The sequence below is a fragment of the Camellia sinensis genome, chromosome 1 (genome assembly GCF_055761805.1).
Source record: "Camellia sinensis isolate YWXY chromosome 1, ASM5576180v1, whole genome shotgun sequence".
NCBI lineage: Eukaryota > Viridiplantae > Streptophyta > Magnoliopsida > Ericales > Theaceae > Camellia > Camellia sinensis.
In genome coordinates this window covers 15,197,306-15,224,177 of record NC_138961.1, presented here as the reverse complement: position 1 = coordinate 15,224,177, position 26,872 = coordinate 15,197,306, and the positions used below count along the sequence as shown (strand labels likewise).

Here is a 26,872-nt window from a genome sequence, read left to right as displayed (position 1 = left end):
AAACAGAAGGCAATGGCTGAGGGTGAAACAAAGCAAGCTTGGGGCAGACAGAGCTGTTCTTGGACATTGTGCATGCAACCCCTGCTCATCCTTGCTTGTATCATGATCATGATCCTTGCTTGTTAATTAAATTCATATTTTAAACATAGTCTTATAGTATCTCCAATAGTTAATTAGCTAAATGTTTAGTTATTGCTTTATTTTTTAACAATGTTGCTTCAATGGTGTAAATTCTGTAATTCTTTTTTTTTTTAACCAAATACCGGATAGTACTTGTAACGCCCCAATTTTTATACCCAAATGATAATACAATAACTATGGTTCTTTAAAGTAAAACTGAAAATAAATTCTCACACTTGCATTACATGATACAAATAGTCTTTAGGCGATAATACATTCACTTCAAATCAAAATAACATAAACAAATAGATACCCCAAAGGGTTTACAAGTTTCCAAGGCTAAGGCGTAGTTACACAAAATGGTTATTCAAACCCACACAAATACAGCCCTTGGCTTACAAACAGAGTTATAGTAAAATGAGAGCCTTGTACTCTCAACACATATTTCCTCGCCTTTAGTTAGGCGGGATCACCACATCTTTACCTGCACAAAAATCCCGTAGGGTGAGCATAAAGCCCAATAGGAAATCCTGAACAAAGTATATACATTTTATACAAGTCTCAAGAGATGAAATGCACATGTCAGGGTATGCCCCTTTTTGAAAGTAAATCACATTTTCATCTTTTCAAAACTATCATGCTCAATGATGTCAAGCAATTTCAATTGTTCAAAACTTAACAATTTATTGCAAAGGCGGTAAATACAACTCTGGTAATCCTTAGGTCGGTATCTGCAAGTAGACTATACAAGCACTACCAAATTGTCATTTTTACCAGTACTAACCGGAAGGCTCGACGCCTATCCGCCTGGGTTTTCGGACTTTCACCCCGGACTCTTAGGCCAACTTATTTGATATCATCTACACCACTTATCAAGACTTACCAACTTATTTACCCCAAAACCATTCCATAAAAACTTGTTTCTTAACATTCTTTTCCCAATGCAAGTTTTCAAATCAACTTTCAAAGTTTAATATAATCAAATGAATTGATATGCCAATTTCACAAGATGAATATAAATACTTTTATTCCGATTCATCATCCAAGGAATAACACAATTCTCTCTTCTCAAGTATCCTCAACAATTAGTCATTTCAAGACTATTTCAACGTTTTAAACAATAATTTCCAAAATGAACAACAATTCTCATATTTCATGAAATTCATCATTTATATAAATATAAATAAGAAATTTTCCAAACATCCATTTATTTTGACACACAAAATAAATATAACAATATTATTCATGGATTTTCAATTTCTTTTAAAAATTCCCAATTTCTAGGTTTTCTCACCAAAACTATACAACTCAAATCTTTTGAAAAGAAAACTTTTCAAAATCATATTTTCTTCAATCAACGAAGATCAAAACACATAAGATCATTTTAAAAGAATAAGAGACAAACCCATTTTCAAAATCGCTCAACTTCTTGAATCAACAATCAATTTTCAAAGCTGTCGAAGGATGATTTTGAAAATCATCTAGATCTTGCAAATATATATATATATATATATATATATAACTCTAAGAAAATCCCTACCTCAAGTATTGAAGAAGAATTGAGATGAAACCCCAAAATCAACGATGCCTAAACTCAATCTCCACCTCATACAATGAAGCCCTCGAGATGATAGCCAACTTTGATGAAGAACTTAGGTCTAAATCCCAATGGATTTGGAGAAATCAAAGAGAGAAGATGACTTTTAGAGAGAAAAGATCTAGATCTGAAATTCTAGAGAGTTTTAGAGAGAGAGAGAGAACTGAAAAAGTGATCTGAAATATCAGATTCACGAACTGATATAACATGGTCCGCTCGAGCGTGGAAAGCCCCGCTCGAGCGTCAGACATACCCTCCCTCTCAAGTGCGGAAAGCTCCGCTCAAGCGTCGAATACACTTTCCCAGTACTTTCGCAGATAGGTCAAACTTCTGGAACCAAACATTCTCTGCTCGAGCGCATAAACGGCCGCTCGAGTGAACGAGCAATTTTGAATGCATTTTTCATTTTTGCTTCGGGGGCACTGCCTCTCGTCCTCGCCTGGGCGCTGCCCCGGACCCGCCAAGGGGCGCTGCCCCCTAGACCCCCGCGAGCTGACTGGGCAGCTCGATCCCCGACCTACTCAGCGAAGTGGCAAAACATTAAAGAATTAACTTCTGATACAACTCTGCAAGGCGCAATTGGGGTTGGATTCACCTGTAAAGGTTTGGAGAGATTACCTGTTCCAAACACACCGCTACGACTCGATAACCAAAATAAGGGGAATACAGGGGAAGTAAGATACGTAACACTGTTCAAAACCATACCAACCCGAGCTCGGAACACTACACAGAGATGAGTCAAAATCGGGATCGCTACAACCTTCCCTCCTTAAAGAATTTTGTCCCTGAAATTTCAAATCAAACTACCCGAACAAAGGGTTTCTAGAAATCAAAACCACGCTATTTCATTTTCAAATCACAATACTAACTCTCAACCAAATTCCATCATTTCCACCATGGTTATCTCATTAACAACAACCTCCCAAATACACATACGCATGAAATTTCCCAAATGGTAATGGCAACTCTCAACAACCTTATTCTTAAAACAACAACACACATATCAACATGTGACAACTTTAAATACGTTTCCCTCAACACTGGGGAATATGACAAAGAAAAGCAGCTTAAGCATTTTCAAACAAATCCAGATATTTGGAGTGGAATTCCGCCTCCCGTTCCCACGTCGCTTGTTCAACCCCATGGTGTCTCCACAACATATTTACCAACGGCATAGTTTTGCCTCGTAGCACTTGCTCCCAGGTATCTAATATTTGAACCGGTCGTTCTTTGTAAGAGGCATCCTCATCAACCTCCAAGTCAGCCCAATCAAGCACATGAGAAGGGTCGGGTTCATGCTTCCTAAGCATAGCTACATGAAATACATTGTGAATTCTTGAAAGTTATGGCAGTAAAGCTAACCGGTATGCCACTTCCCCAATTCGCTCTAAGATCTCAAAAGGCCCAATGAACCTTGGAAATAATTTACCACTCTTACTAAATCTCATCAAACCCCGCCTTGGTGAGATTTTAAAAATCACATGGTCACTAACTTCAAAAGATAAAGGTCGTCTCCACTTATCAGTATAACTCTTTTGTCGGCTTTGGACCGTAGCTAACCTCTTCCGAATGAGAACAACTTTCTTGGTTGTCTCTCTAACAATTTCCGTACCAATAACGGTGCATCACCCACTTCGGCCCAACAAACTGGTGATCTACAAGGTTGGCCATACAAGGCCTCAAATTGTGCCATTCCAATACTATCTTGGTAACTATTGTTGTAAGCAAACTCAATCAATGGTAAGTGCCTTTCCCAAGGCCCCTTAAAATCAAGGACACAAGCTCTAAGCATGTCCTCCAAAATCTGAATGGTACGTTCCGACTGTCCATCGGTTTGAGGATGATAAGCGGTGCAAAGAGTCAACTTAGTTCCCAACTCCTCTTGAAGGCTTTGCCATAACCAGGTAGTAAAATGAGGTTTTGATCTGACACAATAGTCACAGGGATTCCATGAAGTCGAACTATCATTCTAATGTACAACTCTGCCAAGCGTTCAATTGAGTCGCTGGTGCACATCGGAATGAAATGGGTAGACTTAGTCAACCTATCAACAATCACCCAAACAGCGTCATTGCCTCGTTGTGTTCTAGGAAACCCAACTACAAAATCCATGGTAACACACTCCAATTTTCATTCGGCTATCGGTAAGGGTTGTAACAAACCCGCTGGTCTTTAGTGTTCGGCCTTCACTTGTTGACAAGTAAGGCACTTCGATACAAATAAAGCGATATCCCGCTTCGTACCTCTCCACCAAAACTGACAACTAAGATCATAATACAATTTAGTGCCTCTCGGGTGTACGGCAAGGCGTAAGTAATGGAACTCCCGAAGTACTTCCTCTCTACATGATTCCAGTACAAACAAACGGTCTAGGTAATGTACACTCAGATCCGAGTGAATGTTCAAACCTTTCTCTTCCTTCCCATTGGAAATCTTAACACGGATTGATTCCACATCACGGTCTCCTCGTTGTGCCTCTATGACCTTACTAATCAAGGTAGGTTGAGCAGTCAAAGTAAACAAGGTAGCACTCTCGTTGGACTCACCCAAGTGCAAATCAAACTTGCCAATTTCACCTAGCATAACCCATTCCCGAATGGCCACACTTGCCAAACTACTCACAGATTTCTGACGCAAAGCATCGGCCACCACATTGGCCTTCCCCGGATGATAGTGTAACTCAAAGTCATAATCCTCCATAAATTCCATCCACCTCCGTTGGCGTAAATTCAAATCTTTTTGAGAAAACAAATATTTTAGACTCATATGATCAGAGAAGAGTTCAAACTTCTCACTATACAAGTAATGCCTCCAAACTTTCAAGGAAAAAATCACCGCCGCTAATTCTAAATCATGGGTGGGGTAATTTTTCTCACGAGTCTTCAATTGTTGTGAACTGTAGGCCACAACTTTTCCCTTTTGCATCAAGACACAACCAAGTCCATCCCCGGACGCATCACAATGGACAGTGTAACTCAAACCCCTTTCCAGAATCATCAAAGCTGGTGCGGTAGTCAATCTAGTCTTAAGTTCTTGGAATGACTTTTCATAAGCCTCACTCCACACAAATTTGATACCCTTCCTAGTCAACCTTGTCAAAGGTGCGGCTAGTCTAGAGAAGTCCCTTACAAAGCGTCGATAGTACCCTGCTAACCCCAAGAAACTTCGGATCTAAAAAACATTCTTGGGTTGTTCCCAATCCTGTACTGCGTCTATGTTTGAGGAGTCTACAGTCACTCCTTCACTGGACACTACGTGCCCTAAAAATTTCACCTTGATGAGCCAAAACTTGCACTTATCAAATTTGACATACAAATGGTGCTCCTTAAGCAATTCAAGCACTACCCGTAAGTAAGCCTCATGTTCCTCCTCGGAGGTTGAATAAATTAAGATGTCGTCCACAAAGATGACCATAAAATGGTCCACATATTCTCGGAAGATTCAGTTCATCAAATCCATAAAGGAAGCCAGTACATTAGTCAACCGAAAAGGCATTACAAGGAATTCATAGTGGCCATAACGCATACGAAAGGCCATTTTTTGGATGTCCTCCTCCTGGACTCTTAATTGATGATACCCCGACCTCAAATCTATCTTTTAGAAGCAACGAGATTTAAGTTGGCCAAACAGATCATCTATTTTAGGTAGAGGATACTTGTTCTTAATAGTAACCCGATTCAACTTGCGGTAATCAATACACAACCGCAATGACCTATCCTTCTACTTTGAAAAGAGAGCCGGTGCTCCCCAAGGCGATGTACTAGGGCAAATGAAGCCCTTGTCTAAAAGTTCTTGGAGTTGAATCTTCAACTCATGCAATTTGGCTAGTGCAAATCTATATGGTGCCACGGAAATTGATGCCCTGCTAAGCACTAATTCAATGGAAAACTCGATCTCCCGGTGGGGTGGCAAACTAGTAAGATCCTCGGGAAAGACATCTGAGTATTCACAGACTACCCTTGGCAATTTAACACGGGCCCCGTTACTCTCACTATTCAAGAGAGTTGCAAGAAGGCCACTAAGCTTGCTCTTACTACGAAGGTCAAAAACTGGTGACAAGACCCTATCAACTCGATTCCCCAAAAAGTAAAAACAATCACCACCTGAGGTACAAACTGTAACTCTCTGACGGTAACAATCTATCACAGCTCAGTACAAACATAACTAGTCCATGCCTAGAATGACATCAAAACTCGACATGTCTAGCAACACAAAAGCTAACGGAAGTCGATGCCCGACGACTTCTATCTCACAACCATGACACCCCCGGTCTAAATCAATCATACCCCCAACAGGTGACTCTACTGTGAGTGGAGATGCTAATTGTGCCACCTCTAACCCCAATGCAGAAATAAATGCAGTAGACATAAATGAATGAGATGCACTCGTGTCTATCAACACATTAGCCAAAGTATTGCACACAACAAAAATACCTCTCACAACTGAGGATCCCAGTAATTGCTCTAGCGCGGTAACACCATACACACGTCCCAGTGGCCCCTGATGAACTTGTTCCTCTCTCCGAGCATAGGCCTCGTGCACCGACTGAGCCGAAGCGACTCCCCGGTCAACTCGTGAGGTCTGAACTAAGTGAGCCTGCTGGTAGCTTTGAGTCTACCTCGACCCTGATGCGCCAGATGCGCCTCCCAACTATGGGCAAGTCCTCTTCATGTGCCCCGGCTAACCACACTAAAAACAATTAAACCTTTGACCTCTATTCTGGGATTGAGATTGACCTTGAGATATATTAGGTGGCGGTGGTGGTAACATCAACTGCCCTCCTCCCTTCTGTGGGCATACAAAGGCTCTGTGACTCGGTTGGCCACACTTGAAATAAGAAAAGCCACTCTGTGTACTCTTTCCCGGGCCTGAACTAGGCAAAGGAAAGGTAGACTTAGATTGTTGAGGTTGGGATTGGGATAAGGAGCTGCCTCTGCTTTTCTTATTTTCCCTATAGTCCCCTTGTGGTTCCTGGCCCCTAGACCTCGAACCCCGAAGTCTCTCCTCCTCAGCCTGCACTGTAGTCTCTACATGTGATGCCGCCTCCACAAGACAGGCATAGTTCCGAATCATGTTTTCAACAACTTTGTACAAGATCTTAGTTCTCAATTCTTCTCAAACTCGATCCAACGACGTTCTTCCATTGCCACCAACTCCGGTGCAAACTGGGACAGACTAGAAAAAGCCGCCTCAAACTCAGTCACGGACATGTAATTTTGTTTGAGGTCCAGAAACTCTTGCCTCAATCTCTCCCCAGCAGTGGGAGGTAAGTACTTATCTTGGAAAGCAATCACAAATGCTTCCCATGTCGGTTCCACACTACCCTTGGCGTACTTCCACCATTGACCCGCATCTCTGTTTAGGTAGTAACTCGCTAAGGTCACCCTTAGTTCACTATCTTCAATGTGAAGCATCTCTTCACTATTTGTTTGAGCCACTCATCCGCTCTCTTGGGCTCCAGGCCACCAAGGAACTCATTCGGCTTGGCCCGCAGAAATTCTCTAGTAAGGAAACTAGGCTTTGCATCAACGATGTTCTCTTGGGCTTGGTTCTCATCCCTCAACAAGTTCATAGCCCCCGCTATTTCTTGGGCTAGGGTCCTCATTGCGATTTGACCCGCTTGTTCCACTTGTTCGTCCACATCAGCTTGGCCTGGCTCTTCCTCTTGTACCGGAATCTAATGGACCGGTACCTCATGCACACCCCGACGAGCCCTACCACATCTCCTGCCTCTACCACCACGGGTTTGACCTCTTCCTGACATCCTATACAACACAATATAAATAATTTAGCACACTAACACATACGTGCTTGTAATTTGCCTTACACGTTCAATCATAAAAAAAAATTCTCTATACTTCTTTACCATATAGACAATTTAATTTCACTCCATATAAGCACTTAGTCATGTAAACACATACGGATTATCCTTTTATGATGATATTCGTCCCACGAAAAACCATGAATTTTTAGTAAAACGAGAATTGATCAAGTATCCTTCAAAGAAGACCTCAACGAGTTTAACAGATGTAAACAACATCCCAAAAGTCCAATCCCATACCCATATAGCCACATAAGCATGTTATCACATAGTCACAAAATGTATAACATATTCTTATCATGCAACTTATCATGCAGCATGAACCCATGGTGGTAAAACAACCACTTCCCACGAGCTCCAAGTATTCAAACCTGATAGCTCTGATACCAAGTTGTAACGCCCCAATTTTTATACCCAACTGATAATACAATAACCATGGTTCTTTAAAGTAAAACTGAAAATAAATCCCCCCACTTCCATTACATGATACAAATAGTCTTCAGGCGATAATACATTCACTTCAAATTAAAATAACATAAACAAATAGATACCCCCAAGGGTTTACAAGTTTCTAACCTTAGGCCTGGTGTAGACACCCCATTTTCGACCGTCCTCAAGACTTGGATGTGCTTGTAGGTACATCTGGTGACCAGTTTGATTGCTCGCTGAGTGCTCGACTTTCGCGACGGAATGCTCCAGGTCTGATCCTTCCAGACCCTATTTCCATTCTGTCTCATTTTTGGACCATGCTTTGGTCTCTCCATAATGCTTGTTTTGGTGCACTGCCGGCCATGAAATGCCACTGCCAGCCATCAATTTATGCCTACCGGCCATAAATGAGGCACTACCGGCCATCACTGATCGGTTACCTTTATTTCAACAGATAAATTTTAGATATTTTTGAGCCAGTTGTTTGCAGGATAGGCCATCTGCTTGCACGTGGAGGGATGGATTGCTTTGAAGGCTCCTTGTATCTCCTATTTATAGAGGTCTTCTATATGCATGCAAGGGGGTTGGAAGTTTTGAGCTGAGATATTTTCCTCCCCCTCTCTCTCTAGAATCCTCTCTCTCCACATTTTAGCCTTGAAAGTGTGTTTTCTCTCCACTTTTGCACTAAAACGCCTAGCAAAACACCTTCACCTTAGGCTTGAGGTTCTTGGAGACCTTGTTGGAGCTCCTTGGAGTTGATTTTGGCTCAGAAGTTGGTTGTTTGCTTGCTGTTTTCTTGCTGTGCTACAAGGGTAAGAAACTATCTCTTTTAAGCTTTGTTCTAGTTCATTGTTTTGCCATCTTTGTATGCAACTTTGAAGCTGGTTTTAGTCCCAAAAAAGTTCTATTTTTAAGGCTTAAGGATGTTGGTTTGAGCCTTGCGTGGTTAGGGGGGTGGTTCCCCTCTTTGCTCTTTGACTTGTAAAGCTTCTCGAGCTATATTTCTAAGATTTTGTTTTAATCTTTGCTTGGCCTTTCTACCACTGAAACTCAGAGGAATTTCAGTGGTAGAAAGTTGGTTTTGAGGCTTAAAATAGGAAGGGGTCATCCCCTTTCCTTGTGTCTTGTTTGCTTGTGTTGATGGCTTAGTAGTTGAGCATGTGTTTCCACCATCTCTTGACTTGATCTCAGCATATTTTTGGCTTTATTTCAGCATGCTTAAGCTCTATTTTTGGCTGGCTTGGCCACTTCTTGCATGTTTCTTACACTTGTAGTGTAGTCTTGCTAATTAGTCTTGTATGCTTGATGCTTTAGCCCCTGATTCTAGCTTATTTTGGCTACACTCCAGCATGTTTTTGCCCATGTTTTGGTATGCTTGAACTCTTTTTTGGGTGGCCTTGATCATATGAGACTTGCTTTGTATAGCCCTAGTGTAATCTTTCTCACTAGCCTTGAGTTTTAAGGCCCTTGACATACTTTGGTTGAGTTATTTGCATGCCTTAGCATCATTCTACACATGATTTCAGTGCATGTGGCCTTGTCTCACTTTCACATATATCACTCTTTAAGTGTGTTTAAGAGTTGAGCTTTATGCCTTGTTTGTGAGCCAATGCATGAACATCATTTTCTTGCCTTTCATGCTATCATCTCATCACATTGTGGCCATTGTTTGGGCATGCATGAAGTCTATTTAGGGATGGTTTAGTCCATCAAGCATTGTCTTGCATGCCTCTAATGTAATACACTTCACTAGCTTTGATGCTTAAGCCTTTCAACATGCATTACATGGGTTGTGTTGCATGGTTTTGAGTCACTTAGCATATTATTTCAGTGCTAAAATATATGTCATTGCACTCCATGGTTTCAATCTTTCACTTGCCTTGAAAGTGATCTTAAGCCCCTTGTTGGCTTGGGCATGGAATTGAGGCTCTCATGCCTAGTGGTTTTAACCTTCTCTTGAGGGTTTCTACTAACCAAAGGCATGAGGCTTCCTCTATACTCAAGGTGCTTGTGGCTAAGGCCATCTTTCCAATTAGAGGACTTTTCACATTGGACTTAACCGGCTAAAGAATGGCTCGGTAATGAAAAATGTGTAAACAAGAATCAAATCAAGTAAAACATGTCAAGATAAGCATGTTGAATGTGCATTGCATTGTCTTCAATCGGATGTTATACTGAACACAAGGTAAATTGGTTCATTTCATACTTGAAGTGATGAAAATGAGCCAATTCCCTTTGTCTCCATTGCCTTTGATCTTCCATGATAAGGTAGTGGTCTTGGAGTCTTGTTTGTCTTGCATTTATTGAATTTGTGCAAGTTGAATCCTTGGCCATCATGCATTGCATGCTTGATTGATTGTTTTGGATCCAATGGTACCTTTCCTTTGATGTTTTGAAATGATAAGGAGTGGCACAGTACATACATGCCCTAGGAAGACCCTCCCTTTCTTCTGTTTTGTGCTCTGTTACAGTTTGGTGTCATAGCACACCAGTGGCCAGCAGTGCCACACTGATGGCCGGCACCCTTGCACTGTTGGCCGACAGAGGCTCACTCTTGGCCGGCAGATGGCCGGTAGTAACACTTCATGGCCGGCAGGCCACTGGTGCACTCCCCAACATTGGTTTGGTAAGTTTCAGCAATAAGTTCTTGAAGACACCGTGCAAACAGAGCCTCTAAAGAGCAAACCAGAAGGCTTTTCGAGGCGAGAAACCAAATGCGTGCATGCATGTTCAACTTCTTAGAACAGAGCTGAGGCAGTACAAGTTTAGGGCTTTACTTGTTAGCTAGCATTTGATTTGTAATTTAATTTAATTAATTTGTTAATTAGTTAAAGTGTTGTAATAATTAAATAGCTTAGTTTAGCTGTTTCTTTATTGGTTTGTAATAATTAGTCTAATTAGTTTAATTAGATTAGTTAGATTAGCTTAGCTTATTCATTCGGACCCTCCTTCGCGAGGGCGTATTATTGTAACAAGCGTGCGTGTGTGTGTGCATGTCTTCCAACCCCACGTCTTTCTCCCTTTTACTTATAAGCTTTTAATGGTTAGTTTTAGGGCATGTTTTGATTAGCATCCTTATGCTTGCATGTGTGCATCATTCATTTGTATTGCATGCATCGGGCTCAGCGCATCATTTAAATTGCATCGTATTTCAATACTTACTTGAATACGTGTTTCAAAGCATGTTATCAAGTGTTGCATTTATATGCCATTTTAGATAGCCGAGCCTATTTAGTTGCATTTGTGCACGTGTTGCATTAGGCATTCTGTATAGTTAGGATCATGCATGATTTCTAACTAGTTTTCTATTTTGGCTCGGAGTACATTGTAAGTTTTACACTTTAGCATACTGCATGAGATGTGTATGTTTCCATGATAGCATGCTTTCCATGAGGTTATTTGCTTAATTGCTATAACTGCATGAATGCCTGTGGATGAAGGCTTGATTGCCTAAATTGGAACAATTCGACAATTGTGAGTTTTAAGTCCACTTGAGGTGACAAAATCATGTTTTCAAGCCCACTTGAGAGTGACAAATTCGTGCTTTAGCCTACTTGCGAGTAGCATTTCCAAACCATTTTCAAAAGACAAACATAAGTTGTTTTGTTCCAACTTGAGCGATTTAGTCTATACTTGTATGCTGTCCGCATCACGTAGTAAAGTTAGATTAATAATCAGAACAAGAACACACGAGGTTTATAAAACAACATATCATGTTTAGTAGAAGCTGATCTTTGATCGGACGAGCGAGGGTGCTCATTTCAGGACCTTCCCCTCTCGTACCCAAGTTCCCGAGCCGAGACAACTTTGGTGATGACGAACACGTGGCCATTGGCACGAGTCAGGGTTTCCTAAATTTTCCAAAAATAAAATATTTAGGTGGCGACTCTGTAATCTGGCAAAGCAATCCATGTTTGGCGCTTTCTCATTCAAAATTGATTTTCCAAAACCAATTGCCAGATTTGGACTCTTTGGTGTTTATCAGTCTCACATTATACTTTGTGAGATTAGATTCAGAAACGTGACAGGAGTCCGAACTGTAGTAGTAAGACAAATTCGCGCCCTCTCCGAAAGGGGGGCGCGCGAAGAAAGTTGGGTCTACACCTGGTTACACAAAATGATTATTCAAACCCACACAAATATAGCCCTTGGCTTACAAACAGAGTTACAGCAAAATGAGAGCCTTGTACTCTCAACACATATTTCCTCGCCTTTAGTTAGGCGGGATTACCACATCTTTTCTTGCACAAAAATCCCGTAGGGTGAGCATAAAGCCTAGTAGGAAATCTTTAACAAAGTATATACATTTTATACAAGTCTCAAGAGATAAAATGCACATGTCATGCTATGCCCCTTTTTGAAAGTAAATCACATTTTCATCTTTTGAAAACTATCATGCTCAATGATGTCATACAATTTCAATTGTTCAAAACTTAACAATTTATTCAAGGGCGGTAAATACGACTTTGGTAATCCCTACGTCGGTGTCTGCAAGTAGACTATACAAGTACTACCAAATTGTCATTTTTATCGGTATTAATCGGAAGGCTCGACACCTATCTGCGCGGGTTTTTGGTCTTTCACCTCGGACTCTGAGGCTAACTTATTCAATATCATCTACACCACCTATCAAGACTTACTAACGTATTTACCCCAAAATCATTCCATGAAAACTTATTTCTCAACATTCTTTTCTCAATGCAAGTTTTCAAATCAACTTTCAAAGTTTAATGTAATTAAATGAATTGATATGCCAATTTTACAAGATGAATATAATTACTTTTATTCCGATTCATTATCTAAGGAATAACACAATTCTCTCTTCTCAAGTATCCTCAACAATTAGTCATTTCAAGACTATTTTAACGTTTTAAACAATAATTTCCAAAATGAACAACAATTCTCATATTCCATGAAATTCATCATTTATATAAATATAAATAAGAAAATTTCCAAACATCCATTTATTTTGACACACAAAATAAATATAACAATATCATTCATGGATTTTCAATTTCTTTTAAAAATTCCCAATTTCTAGGTTTTCTCACCAAAACTATATAACTCAAATCTTTTGAAAAGAAAACTTTTCAAAATCATCTTTTCTTCAATCAACGAAGATCAAAACCCATAAGATCATTTTAAAAAAACAAGAGACAAACCCATTTTCAAAATCGCTCAACTTCTTAAATCAACAATCAATTTTTAAAGCTATTGAAGGATGATTTTGAAAATCATCTAGATCTTGCAAATATATATATATATATATATATAACTCTAAGAAAATCCCTACATTAAGTATTGAAGAAGAATTGAGATGAAACCCCAAAATTAACGATGCCTAAACTTGATCTCCACCGCACACAACGAAGCCCTCGAGATGATAGCCAACTTTAATAAAGAACTTAGGTCTAAATCCCAACAGATTTGGAGAAATCAAAGAGAGAAGATGACTTAGAGAGAGAGAGAGAGAGAGAACTGAAAAAGTGATCTGAAATATCAGATTCACGAACTGATATAACATGGTCTGCTCAAGCATGGAAAGCCCCGCTCGAGCGTCAGACATAGCCTCCCGCTCAAGGGCGGAAAGCTCCACTCGAGCGTCAAATACACTTTCCCAATACTTTTGCAGACAGGTCAAACTTCTACAACCAAACATACTTTGCTCGAACGCATAAACGGCCGCTCGAGCGGACAAGCAACTTCGAATGCATTTTACATTTTTGCTTCGGGGGCGCTGCCCCTTGTCCCCGCCTGGGCACTATTCATGACCAGTCAGGGGGTGCTGCCCCCTAGACTCCCGCGAGCTGACCTGGCAGCTCGATCCCTGACCTACTCAGCGAAGTGGCAAAACATAAAAGAATTAACTTCTGATACAACTCTGCAAGACACAATTCGGGTTGGATTCGCATTTAAAGGTTTAGAGACATTACCTATTCCAAACACACCGCTACAACCCGATAACCAAAATAAGGGGAATACAGGGAAATTAAGATACGCAACACTGTTCAAAGCCATACCAATCCGAACCCGGAACACCACACAGAGACGGGTTAAAACCGGGATCGCAACAGTATTGCTATATAAGATGAGAGATATAGAAAGAAAAAGCGTTATGAGATTTTAGTTATAACTAAACCTTGTAAAAAATTTAGGTTAAAAGTTTAATAATGCTAAGATATAGAATAATGTTTAGCTATTCCTTAGAGAACTCAAAATTAAGCTTCATGTTATTTTTTTACAATAACAAGTCTATATCATACCATTGGAGAGTTTGACATAAAACTAAAAAGTCATTTTAAAAAAAATATATATTTAGTTTTTTTTTTTTTTCAATTTTGTGCCAAATTTATATATATATATATATATATATTTAAGTTCATCTAATGTAGAAGAATTTAAACAATAAAAGAAAATTTATTCATAAATCTCATATGGAGGACTGCTGATCCATTTAGTAAGAGAGTATTTGGTTGGACGGATTGGATAAGGAGGATTAGAATTCATCGGATTTAAATCTTGGGACTGTGAATCTTTCGGACTATTTGGTTAGATTGGATGTGTATTTCGTATTTGCTTTCTCATGGGATTAGATGATTATTTTTAGTGAATACAGTATTTGGTTGGACGGATTAGATAAGAATAAATATTTAAAAGACTATTTTACCTTTGTGATTTATAATTTATATTTTTTATTTAATATATAATTTTAAATTTGTAATCTATAATTTATAATTTATAATTTAACAACATTAAAAATTTTTAATTTAAAAGGCCATAATTTTTAATTAAATTAAATTTATAATTTTTATTTTTTATTTAATATATAAATTTAAATTAACAACACTAAAAAAAGTTTAATTTATAATTTTTAATTAAATTAAATTTATAATTTATATTTTTTATTTAATTTATAATTTTAAATTAATAATATTAAAAAAATAATTTATAAATATTCAAAAGACTATTTTCTTCATTTTTAGGCCAAGTTTGGGAAGTTGAAAATAATCTATCTTGTATCTTTTATCTTTTTTCCATCACATCTCCTCTCTACTTTTCTGCACGTCTTTTTATAAAAAGACAAAAAATACACTTATTTAAGTCATTCCAAACAACCCCTTAATATGACATTTCACGCGCTTGACGCTGGTCACGTTAGTCGAAATCCTGTCTAAATGACTACAATAATAAAGGTGGAGACCCCCTTTAGGGGTCACCCCCTTCACCCCCTTTGCATTTAATTGGCTAACTTTTTTTTTTTTTTTTTCCAATCCCCAACCCCCACGTTGGGGGGGGGGGATTTTGACGGCGGGGGGATTTTGACGGCGCATGAATCATTGTTCATGACTACAAATCCTCCTCCATTACTACAACTCCTGTCACTTGACATTTCCCATCACGTTACTCGCATCCGCCTTCTCCATCACTACAATTTACAAATCCCCCTCCCTAACCCTTGAATCAAACGCACCCATGTTCGCCCTGGCCTTGCTGTTTCTCTTGCTCTCCATAGCCGAAGACCGCCAGCCCCGTCGGCGGCGGGGCGTTCTCTCAGTGCTGACATCTTCTTCACAATCTCTCACTCTCTCGACGTCAAGAACTAGTTTCGGTAGCTCAGGTTTGCTTCTGACTCTAAACTTCATTTACATCAGGGCTTTTGATTTCAAAACCCTAACCCTTATTGAATATCTGATATTAAGTTTGGTTCTGAATCAAAATTAACATCTGTAGCCAATAGCTGTGCCACTTTGATTTCAAAACTCTGACTGTGAAGAATGAATATCTGATACTAAGTTTTATTTTCTTGGCTTTTTCGTTTGAAAAAATTCAAAATTTTTATTCCAATTATTGGCTCTTTCTCTATCTCTCTTTGATTCCATCTATAATCAGCAATGTCATTGATCACATTACCAAATCATTGCTTGTTTCTTTTGTTTCTGTATCTTTCTCTGCTTTCTGTTTGTTTGTGGTTTTTTTTTTTTTTGAAAACCAATAAAATTTTATTGGTTTTTTTAAGCTACAAAATTTCTTTGTTATCTATAAATTGGGCGACACTCATGTCTCTCTTGATTATTATTGAGAGAGAGAGAGAGAGTGAGTGACACTGTAGAGACTTCTTGATTTATTATTCTCTCTCGAAGTTTGGTTGACTAGTGCCGGGGTTTAGTCGGTTTTGAGAGAATCAAGTCAATTAGGTCTAGAGACACAGAAAATAAAGGTTGACCAATCTTATAGAAAATACAGATTAACAATTTCTTTAATGACGGGTCCCACAGTCTAATTGTATATGGCTAAGATTATTTTCTATGATTAGTTAGTTCTGTGTCCTTGGGGAGCTTGCTTGTTAATGGTTATCAATGCATTTGTGAGTGTGTTTATACACTTTTACATATCAAATGGGGTGAATGAAGGTTGGGTCTCATGATGTTTACTAAGAGTTTGACAGTTAAAGGTCTTTTTCATCACATTTATAGAATTAGTTTCATAGCAATGTATGTGTGTCCAAATTTTCATGGTTAAAGATTAATTTACTTGGTTTATTGGTATATTTTAAGGTTTGTTTTATAACATTTTTTTTAATTTTTTTTTTTGTGGGTGAATAAGTTATAAAATAAAATGCAAAAAAATACAAGATTACAAGGGGAATACCCATGGCCTACCAAGAACTAGACAGAGGGACAAACAGAGCAACCTACAACAAACAAAACCCACAAGATAGAACTAAATATAACTAGACATAGCTCAGGCGATGGATAAAATGAAATGTCCTGTCCATAAGCCCCATCCATGAAAGGTGGGGCTGTGAACAGAACCAACCAAATCTTAAAAGCCACCTCCTGTTCAAAGACCATAAAACAGTGGCTAACAACAATACAGCAGAGACCTGCAATGCAGAGAAACTGGAGCAACACGACACTACAACCAGCAGTCTTAGATCCCCTACACAACTCGTAGGGATAGGTGGAGGCAAACAAAATCAATATATATAGCAGCTGGTGTGGTTCAACAGAAAAATGTAGACATCTCAAAAATAAACAAAACAGTTCAACATGGGAATAAAATCAATGATAAAACAAACACACTCCAAATTTATGGCTAACATCACTCAACCCTTATCACACAATTCCTTGCCAATGCACCTGCACCAAATTCCTGCAAGAACATGATAGATAAATAATAGCATAACATACATTTTCATGCTCACATCACTCAACCCACATTTGCTGAACTCACATCCCTCACATTTGGTAAGCATCCTTCTGGACCTGCAAATATAACAGCTCATAACAGATTAGTATACCTCTTTATAGAACCTCCCATCACTCAACCCTCATATAGTCACTCCCCATCACTCGACCCTCAAAAGCTACACTCCACTCAAATTAAGAATGGTAGCTGGGAGTCTCCATTCTTGCTGAAACCAATCATTAGAGGTTGAATTCTTGATGTTCTTGAAGGCCAGGTACATGTATCTGATCATGCTTATGATGCTCTTTAAGACTACCTCTTCAGGCTTTATTTCTTTGTTAATCACCCTGCTGTTTCTCTTCAACCTGAGTTGATAAACAGTGCAGCAAAAGCCAAGCTTTTTAATAATGGTAGCTAAAGATTTACCCTTACAATCTTTAGCCACCACCACACCCACCCAATCAGTCTAGCTATGACAATTCCAGTTCACATTGCATTTTCTAAGGATAGCAACCCAAATTTTAGAGGAGAAAGGGCATTGAAAAAACAAGTGGTCATGATCTTTCCCATTTTGCCCACACAAAGGGCAGGTGAGGGCAAGGTTAATACCAAATATAACAAGCCTATCACTAGTATTGAGTCTACCAAGGATAGCCGTCATGACCCGATCCCGCCACTAAGGATTAAGGTCATAACCGGCCAATAATTATGAGATTATCTATGGCCTCAAACATATACAGACATTTAATAATGAGAATGGGGCCAAAACAGAAGTAGATTTAAAAACTCTGTCCAATGAGCTATGCTTACATGGTAAAACAAACATTCCATTAACATTCCATAATAACTCACACATGTAGTCAGAATTAACATCTTATATGTCCAGGAACTTTCAAACGTGCAATCAGTTAAACGAAAAGCTTATATACATGGTGATCCAACGTATTCATCGAGGTGACAAAGAGAAAACAAAAGAAACAAAACAAGTCTCATGTGTGAGACATTCGGGCTGACTTTACAAAAACTTGACTTCTCTTATGACTTTCATTAAGGCTGGGTTTGGACATCTCTTTGCTCACCTACACACACATAAATGAAAGTGAGCGATAGTCTAGTGAATAATATCAAAATAAAAGGAGTTACATGAATGAAATTTGTAGCAAACATATCAAACGCCCATAGGCCCATTTAAATTTCTATCTAATAGATCAAACGGCCTCAGGCCTAAATATATCAAACGGCCTTGGGCCCAATTCGTTCGTGTCAAACGGCCTTCAACCCAATCATTCATGTCAAACGGCTTTTGGCCCAACTATTCATATCAAACGGCCTTTGGCCCATCATTCATTTCCATATTCGCATTCATGTGCGTGTGTCATACTCATGATCATAATCACATTTGTATTCAATTAGTCTTATGTAAGAAACTGACATTTAGACCATTCATCCATAATTCAAAATACAAATCCATAAGGCTCATACAGAAGTAACGTTGTGGAAAATAACGTACTTGAACATATCTTTATTAAGATATTACTCACAGTGATCTGTCGGATGATTTGTCCTTGCGCTTGACCCTACATATATCATAAACATAATGGGTCACAAGTGATTCAATCCGTTCTTAATATATATATATATATATATATATATATGTATATATATATATATATTCCTCTTAGGCCTCGTTCTTATCTTCTTAGTCCATTTACAATGCTCAATGTATGCCTAAGAGTGCTCAGAAATAAAAGAGAATGGAAAACAAAACACAAAATCACTTTTCAAAATTTCTGAAACAGGGTTCCTTGCTCGAGCGCAGCTTTGGTCGTTCGAGCGGACCCCTTTGGTTTGCAAAAGTGTTGGTTGCCTTATTTTTTTTGCTCGAGTGTGACTTTGGACACTCGAGCTGAGAGTCAAAACATGTGACTGGGCACTCGAGCGTAACTCCTCTCGCTCGAGCGGACATCAATGTCTGTAAAACTTCTAGGAGCTAACATTTTACGCTCGAGCGGCGATTTTCCCGCTCGAGCAGTCTCGATGAATTATGGGTTTTCCATAATTCTGTTTGAAGCTCAAAAACATATTTCAAAGGTTCCAAAGTTTGCAAATCAATGCCAAATCATGGAAAAACATCATGTATCATAAGAACTTGGATAAATTAAGACCAATTGTCCAAAATCATGGTCCATTTCCAAATCCATTCCGAATTCTCTCACAAATTCCAAAACTCATGCATTCAAACTTCATACAACTTCATATCTTTATGAATCATGCATGCATATTAATTATTGACTCCAATTCTACTTCAAATGGCACAAATGATGCCCATAATCATGAATTTCAACAAAATTATGCATGCATGTAAGCTTTGATGCTCAATTCTTCATATTCAACATGCCTTATGCTAAATCATGCAATTCTATGGCAACTCTCTACATGCATGACCATATTGACTTCAAATTTATTATAATCCACTCAATTCTTGTTCTTAATTGCACATCTTGCTTGAATTCACTTAATTACGAACTTAAACTCATGAAGTTGAGTTCAATTACTCACCTAGGAGCTCCAATCTCTTAAATTCTAGCTAGTTTTAGAGCCTAGCTTTCCAAATCTTCAAGGTTTGAGACAATTCTACAATTTTTCCTCTTCTTCTCTCTAGAACTGGCCCTCTCTCTCTCTCTAGAGTGTGATTTCAGCCAAATATAGGTAAATAAGTTCCAAAAGTGAGTATAAGTGTAAATAGGCCAAATATATATTTTCCTTAATCAACTTATATTAAGGCTAATTAATTGAGCTTAAATTAATCAATTTAATCTAATTATTTTGATTCGAATCAATTTCAAATCAAATTTCACTGTAGGCTCTAAAAATCATGCTAAGCACAAAAATACAGCCAATTTCGCTTTTTGACGACTCTACGGTCTTTAATTAAATTTTATAGTAGAGAATCAAATAGATTTTCATACGATGAACAAATTGAAATTCAAAAACACGTATAATCACATCAATGACACTCAAAATCATATCAAGCACATAATCACAATCATAATTAAGATTATTTAACGTAACAGGGGACATGGTTACCACAATAGCTATCTACACAATAAAACTGGCTTTAGGTATAGAATGAGGGCCCAGAGCAGCCCAACCCATTAATTCTTAGGCCACTTAGTTCTCCATTGCTGCCAAGAAGAACCAATGCTAAACATGCCATCATTATTAGGAACCAAATAACTTTGTCAGCCCTTAACAGGTAGGGTGACAAATCAGGAGGAGTGGTAGAAATGATCTCTTGTACCTCCTATGATGAGGCATTTGGCCAATTCCACCCATATAAATAACAATAGACCTCACTTTAGAATGGCATTCAAGAGCAGTATCATTGATGAGCCTATGCTCATACTTAGACCAAAGAGAACCAAATGGATGCCAATTGTCATACCAGAGAAAAGTATTCTCACCAAAGCCTATCAAACATTTGATAGGAGGGTAAATAAGGCCTCTTAGAGACATCAATTTCCTCCAAACCCAAGAGGGGTCACTAGGAACTTTGACTCTCCAAAAACTATGGCCTTTTAAGAGATAGGATTTAACCCATTGACACCATATGGATTGCTCAATGCTCACCCCCCGAGACAAGGGACCAAGTGTGTTTAGACACAGTAACTTTGTTCCAAATCTCCATAGATTTAAACCCAAGACCCCCTTCACCTTTAGGGGCACATAACCTATCCCAAGCAACCTTATGCCCAGTCTTCTTAAGCTCAAGCCCAAACAACAAAAAAGATCTGAACAAAGCCTCAACCTCCTTAATTACCTTTTTGGGAATAATACAGAGAGAGGACCAGTAAACTTGCATAGAGAAGAGGGTAGAGCTGATCAATTGAGCCCTACCTGCAAAGGATAGAACTTTGTTAGTCCCCGACTTAATCCTATTGGTGATTCTAGTAATCAAGCTGGTACAGTCAACGACTTTCAGCCTAGTGGTTATAAAAGGGACACCCAAATATCTGACCGGTAGCTAACCCTCCAGAATACTTCTCCTCAAGTGATGATCACATCCAAAAAAGAAGATATGGCTTTTGTCAGGGTTAGGAGCTAGACCAGAGAGAACTTGGAATTCAATGAGACCTTGCTTAATAAGCTCAACAGATTGAACATGCCCCTTACAAAAAATCATGAGATCATCCGCAAAACAAAGATTAACAATTTTATTTTTGCCACATCTCCAGTGGAAGTTTAATTGATTGTCAAGAGACTTCTCATTTAAGATTCTAGCCAGGACTTCCATGACAATGACAAAAAGGTAAGGGGACATAGGATCCACGTGTCTCAAACCCTTAGCCCCTTGAAATAACCATGCAGGCTACCATTAATACAGATAAAGAAATAAGCCGAGGTAACACAAGCTTTTATCCAATTGATGAGTCTAGTTGGAAAAACCATAGCTCTAAGCACGTCAAACAAAACATCCCATCTCACATTATCATAAGTTTTCATAAGGTCAACCTTCATGGAACATTTTGGCGATGAAGACTTTTTATGGTACCCTCTCATAAGTTCCTGGGAAAGGAAGATATTATCAACAATTCTTCGACCTTGGACAAAGGCGGCTTGCACAGGATCAATCACATCAGGAAGCACATTCTTGATCCTATTAGCAATGATTTTGGCTATACACTTATAGATAGTGTTGCAGCAAGAAATAGGCTTATAGTCTCCCACCTTGCCAGCGTTAGGGATTTTAGGCACCAAGGCAATAGTAGTGCAATTGATCTAGCAACTCACCCGAGTCAAAGAAAGATTTAATAGCTTGGATAACATCAATACCAACAATATCCCAAGCGCTATGGAAAAACCCCGCAGAGTACCCATCAGGACCCGGAGCTTTATTTGGATTAAGGGACCCAAAAGCACATTAATCTCCTCAACAGTCACATCTTGCCCCAAAGTAGTGACTTGGGCGCTCAAAAGACATCTATTGATTAAATTATTGACTCTACCAAACCCATCATAGTTACCCTCACTCAGGGAACCAAACAAATTGGAGAAGGGAGAAACAAAAGCTTCATGAAGATCATGTGGTTTGGTCACCCGAACCCCATTATCCAGAGTAACACTACTAATTCTCCCTCTATTTATGATATTCCTAACGGTCCTGAAGAAAAAACTACTATTCCTATCACCCAAACTCAGCCATTGAATTCTAGATTTTTGCTTAGCCAGACTCTCCTCAGCTAGACACAAGTCAACATATTTCATACACAAATCTCTTTCAGAAGATTGCAAAACCATATTCCCAAGGTCCCTATCAAGCTTGATTTGGATATTCTCAAACTCCTCTCTAGAAACTTCAACTCTCACAGAGACATTACTAAAATCTTTTTTATTCATATTTTTCAAAAGGGGTTTCAGAGTTCTAAGTTTACCGCAAATTCTAAACATCGGAGAACCTCTGACAAACTTCCACCACACCCCTCTGACAGTAGAGGGGAAATCACTATGGTCAGCCCAAAAGTTAAAAGTATTTGAAAGGTTTCTTGAAGCTAGTACCATTGGGAATGATACTAAGAACAGCAGGAGGGTGGTCAGACAGGCCAGAAGGATAGAACTAGGCATGAGACAAAGGAAAAGCCTTAAGCTTGTTATCATTCACTAAAACTCTCACTTTTAGAAGTTATGTAATGATCATCCCCTTGTTTGTTAGCCCAAGTAAAATGGCAACCACTATAGGAAATATCATCAAAACCAGCCTGAACAATGGAATAATAAAACTGTTCCTTAGCAATGGACCAGGTCTGTGAGCCCCCTATCTTATCATGAGGATATCTGATGGCATTAAAATCCCCCATCCATACAACAGGGCTATTAGACATTTGGGAAGCAAGCTCCACAAGCTTGTCAAAAAGAGCAACTCTTAACTGGTGTCGATTTTCAGCATATAATGCAGCACAGAAGCGAGGTTGATATACCCAAATCCACGGGACTAGAACTAGAATCCACCAGAAAAAATATACTATGAAGAATATTATTGATGTCTTAAAGAAAAGTTGTCTAAGCCTTATGGCTTACAAGAATATTTATACTACTAGAGCTTTAGACGAAAACAGAAAGAAAATCAAAATCAAATCTGTCTAAAATTCTGCTAGAACATTTGTAATAAAACAAAAAGAAAAGTGCTTAAATTTCTCTCAGCAACAATTAAGGAAGTGTTCCAAAAAATCATCTCAGCAACTTTCAATCAATCAAGCTAACTTTATGCAATTATTGATCTCTTGCAATTGCAATAAAATATTCTGTCCTGCATCAATCCCCTCCACTTCAAAAGAACTTGCCCTCGAGTTATTCTCTGGGTAGTGGCTCATCTGGATGGTACTCGAAGAAATCTGCAACATTGAAGGTAGGAGAAATTTGCATATACTCTGGAAGATCAATCACATAAGGATTGTCATTGAGCCTTGACTTGGAAAGGATCATATTTTTTGGTTTGCCAACTTGTTGTAAGTAGCTGCAGCGAATCGGTTCTTGCGTAAATGCACCAGTACTCGATCTCCTTTTAACACTTTAGTTCGGCGATGCTTGGCTGCGGCTGCCTTATACTTGTTATTGGCTTTCTCTAGACTTTGCCTCACCTCAGCCTGAATATTCTGAACTCGGTCTGCCATGTTTTCAGCTGCAACACTCAACCCTGGAAGCTTTGGTAATGAAGCCAAATCAAGTATAAGCTTTGGAGGTTTAGTGTAGACGACCTCAAATGGGGTCTTCCCCATTGATCTGTTGAATGTGCTGTTGAAGGCAAATTCAATCTGAGGTAGAGCTACATCCCACTGTTTTGGCCTGTTACCGGAGACACATCTGATCATGTTTCCCAAGGATCGATTTGTCACCTCAGTTTGCCCATCAATTTGTGGATGGCTTGTGCTACTGTAATTCGAGCTTGTATCAAAACGCCTCCATAGTGTTCGCCAAAAATGACTGAGAAACTTGACATCACAATCCGAAGTAATAGTCTGTGGAACTCCATGTAGGCGAACAATTTCTTGAAAGAAGAGGTTCGCCACACGAGTAGCATTTGGCGTCTTTCTACTAGGAATGAAGTGTGCCATTTTAGAAAATCTGTCAACTACTACAAACACAGAATCCACACCTCATTGAGTTCGCGAAAGACCCAGCACAAAATCCATGGAAAGGTCCTCCCACATATTTTCTGGTATGGGTAGTGGTGTGTACAGGTCTGTGTTTTGTGCTTACCCTTTTACTTTTTGACAAATATGACACTTTTGCACGAACTTCCCAACATCCCTCTTCAGTTGTGGCCAATGATATCGTTCTCCCACTAAAGCAATGGTCTTGTCTTGTCCCACATGACCTCCTAAAGCACCATTGTGCAAGTCTCGAATGATTTTCTCCCTCAGAGATGTCCTTGGAATGCATAGTTGGTCACCATAAAAGAGATAACCATCTTGAATATGATAGTTGCCAATTGCTTGTTTTAGTTGACACTTGTTTCACAGACAACTGAAATATTCATCATCCTCATACAACCCCTTAATGAATTCAAAACCAATAATTTCATAACTCGGAGTTGTTAGCAAAGCTGTCCGCCGACTTAATGCATCAGCCACCTTGTTTTGTTGCCCTGTCTTGTGTTTTAACACAAAAGTGAACCTTTGTATAAAGGAAATCCATCTCGCATGCATTCTGTTCAGGCTCCCCTGTGTATTAACAAACTTCAATGCTTGGTGATCGCTGTACAACACGAGCCCGTTGAATCAGATAATGTTCCCAATGCTTAACAGCCCGAATCCATTTCTGTCGTGCCTCACTGAGTTTCACTAAAATATTCTACTGGTCGGCCTTCTTGAGATAGGACTGCCCCAATTCCCACTATAGAAGCATTGCTCTCAACTTCAAACAGCTTATCAAAGTTTGGTAATGCTAAAACTGGAGCACTACACAACTTCTCCTTGATCAATATAAAACTCTTCTCTTGCTCACCTCTCCACTGATACTTCCCTTTCTTCATATACTCAGTAATTGGGGCCACAATACTATTGAAGTTTCGGATGAACCTTCTATAGAAAGTAGCTAAGCCATGGAAGCTTCTAACTTGACTGACATTTGTTGCAGTCCGCCAATCCCGGATTGCCCTAACCTTCTCTTCATCCACTTGATACCATCTGCTCCAATAATAAATCCCCAAAACAGCAGCTTCTTAGTCAAGAAGCAACACTTCTTTAAGTTAGCATATAACTTGTTATCTCGAAGAACTTGAAGAACGTCTCTCAGATGTCCCATATGATCAGCTTCTGATTGACTGTAAATCAAAATGTCATCAAAACACACCACAACAAACTTGCCAATAAATGGTTTCAGAACCTGGTTGATCAGCCTCATAAAGGTACTTGGTGGATTCGTCAACCCGAATGGCATAACAAACCACTCGTACAATCCTTCGTTTGTTTTGAAGGCTGTCTTCCACTCATCGCCAGGTCTGATCCTTATTTGATGGTAACCAATACGCAAATCAATTCTTGAAAATATTTTAGACCCAGCAAGCATGTCTAACATATCATTCAAGCGTGGTATGGGAAACCTGTACTTCACTGTAATCCTGTTGATCGCTCTACTATCCATGCACATCCTCCAGCTTCCATCTTTTTTTGGCATTTGTAATGCTGGTACTACACAAGGACTCATGCTCTCTCTATTATGACCCTTCCGAGTCAATACATCAACCTGTCTCTGTAACTCCTCACACTCTGCATGACTCATTCGGTAGTGCGGAAGATTCGGAAGGCTTGCTCCGGGGACCAAGTCAATACAGCGCTGTATATCCCTCATGGGTGGTAGGTCATCAGGAAGCTCATCTGGGGTAATGTCTGAAAATTCTGCTAATAAAGGTTGTAGATTCTCTGGAGCATTGAAGTTCATACGCATTGATTCTGTTCCCTTGACAACTAAAGCAACAAATTCACCAGCCTCTTTCATATCTTTAACAAAATAAGATATAGGAACTGAGACAAAGGACTTCCCTTCCACATTAGAAGTTTGGGGTAGTTCTTCTCGCATTGGAACTGATTTAATTATCTTCTTGTTCCAATTGAACACGTAAGTATTATCTTTACCCTTATGGGTTGCATCGACATCATATTGCCAAGGCCTCCCTAGCAGCACATGACATGCATCCATATTTACTACATCACAAGGTACTTCAACCCTATAACTCTTACCATTTGAAAGAGGAATGCAACAAATTTCTGTTACCTAGATTTTGGCACCTTTCTTGATCCATCCAATCTTATAAGGAGAAGGATGACTCTTGGTGTTCAACTGGAACTTGTCAACAAGAGCCTTTGACACAATATTTTCACTGCTGCCGCTGTCTATGATTATGACACACACCTTTGCATTGATGGTACAACAAGTTCTGAAGATGTTATGCCTCTGCAGGTCAGACTCCTGCTTCGGGGCATATAAAAGCCTCTGCACTACACACACAACTCGATCTCCTTGATCTCCTCCGGTAACCTCAACATCTTCGTCCTCATTATGACCTTCATAATCATCGCTTTCTTCGTTCCCAGATTCTGCATTATCATCCTCAGTTACGTTCACCATATTAGCCTGCCTTCGATTTGGACACTCATTAGAATGGTGCCCATGTTGATTGCAACGGTAACACTTTTCAATGGTTGGACGTTGATAGGGAT

The 26,872-nt window shown here is 39.1% G+C and overlaps 1 protein-coding gene across 1 annotated transcript; it reads right to left on the bottom strand.

Moving 5' to 3' along the window:
• Nucleotides 1-7,318: 7,318 nt before the first annotated feature.
• Nucleotides 7,319-22,715, bottom strand: LOC145820024 (uncharacterized). The gene is made up of 10 exons (XM_082914331.1): nucleotides 21,948-22,715; nucleotides 21,642-21,839; nucleotides 21,186-21,525; nucleotides 20,787-21,053; nucleotides 20,458-20,626; nucleotides 18,698-18,733; nucleotides 17,339-17,521; nucleotides 17,173-17,233; nucleotides 17,108-17,120; nucleotides 7,319-7,482 (listed from the first exon to the last, which is right to left on the bottom strand). The coding sequence occupies exons 1-10, from the start codon at nucleotides 22,713-22,715 to the stop codon at nucleotides 7,319-7,321; spliced, it is 2,199 nt and encodes a 732-aa protein (XP_082770457.1).
• Nucleotides 22,716-26,872: the final 4,157 nt, after the last annotated feature.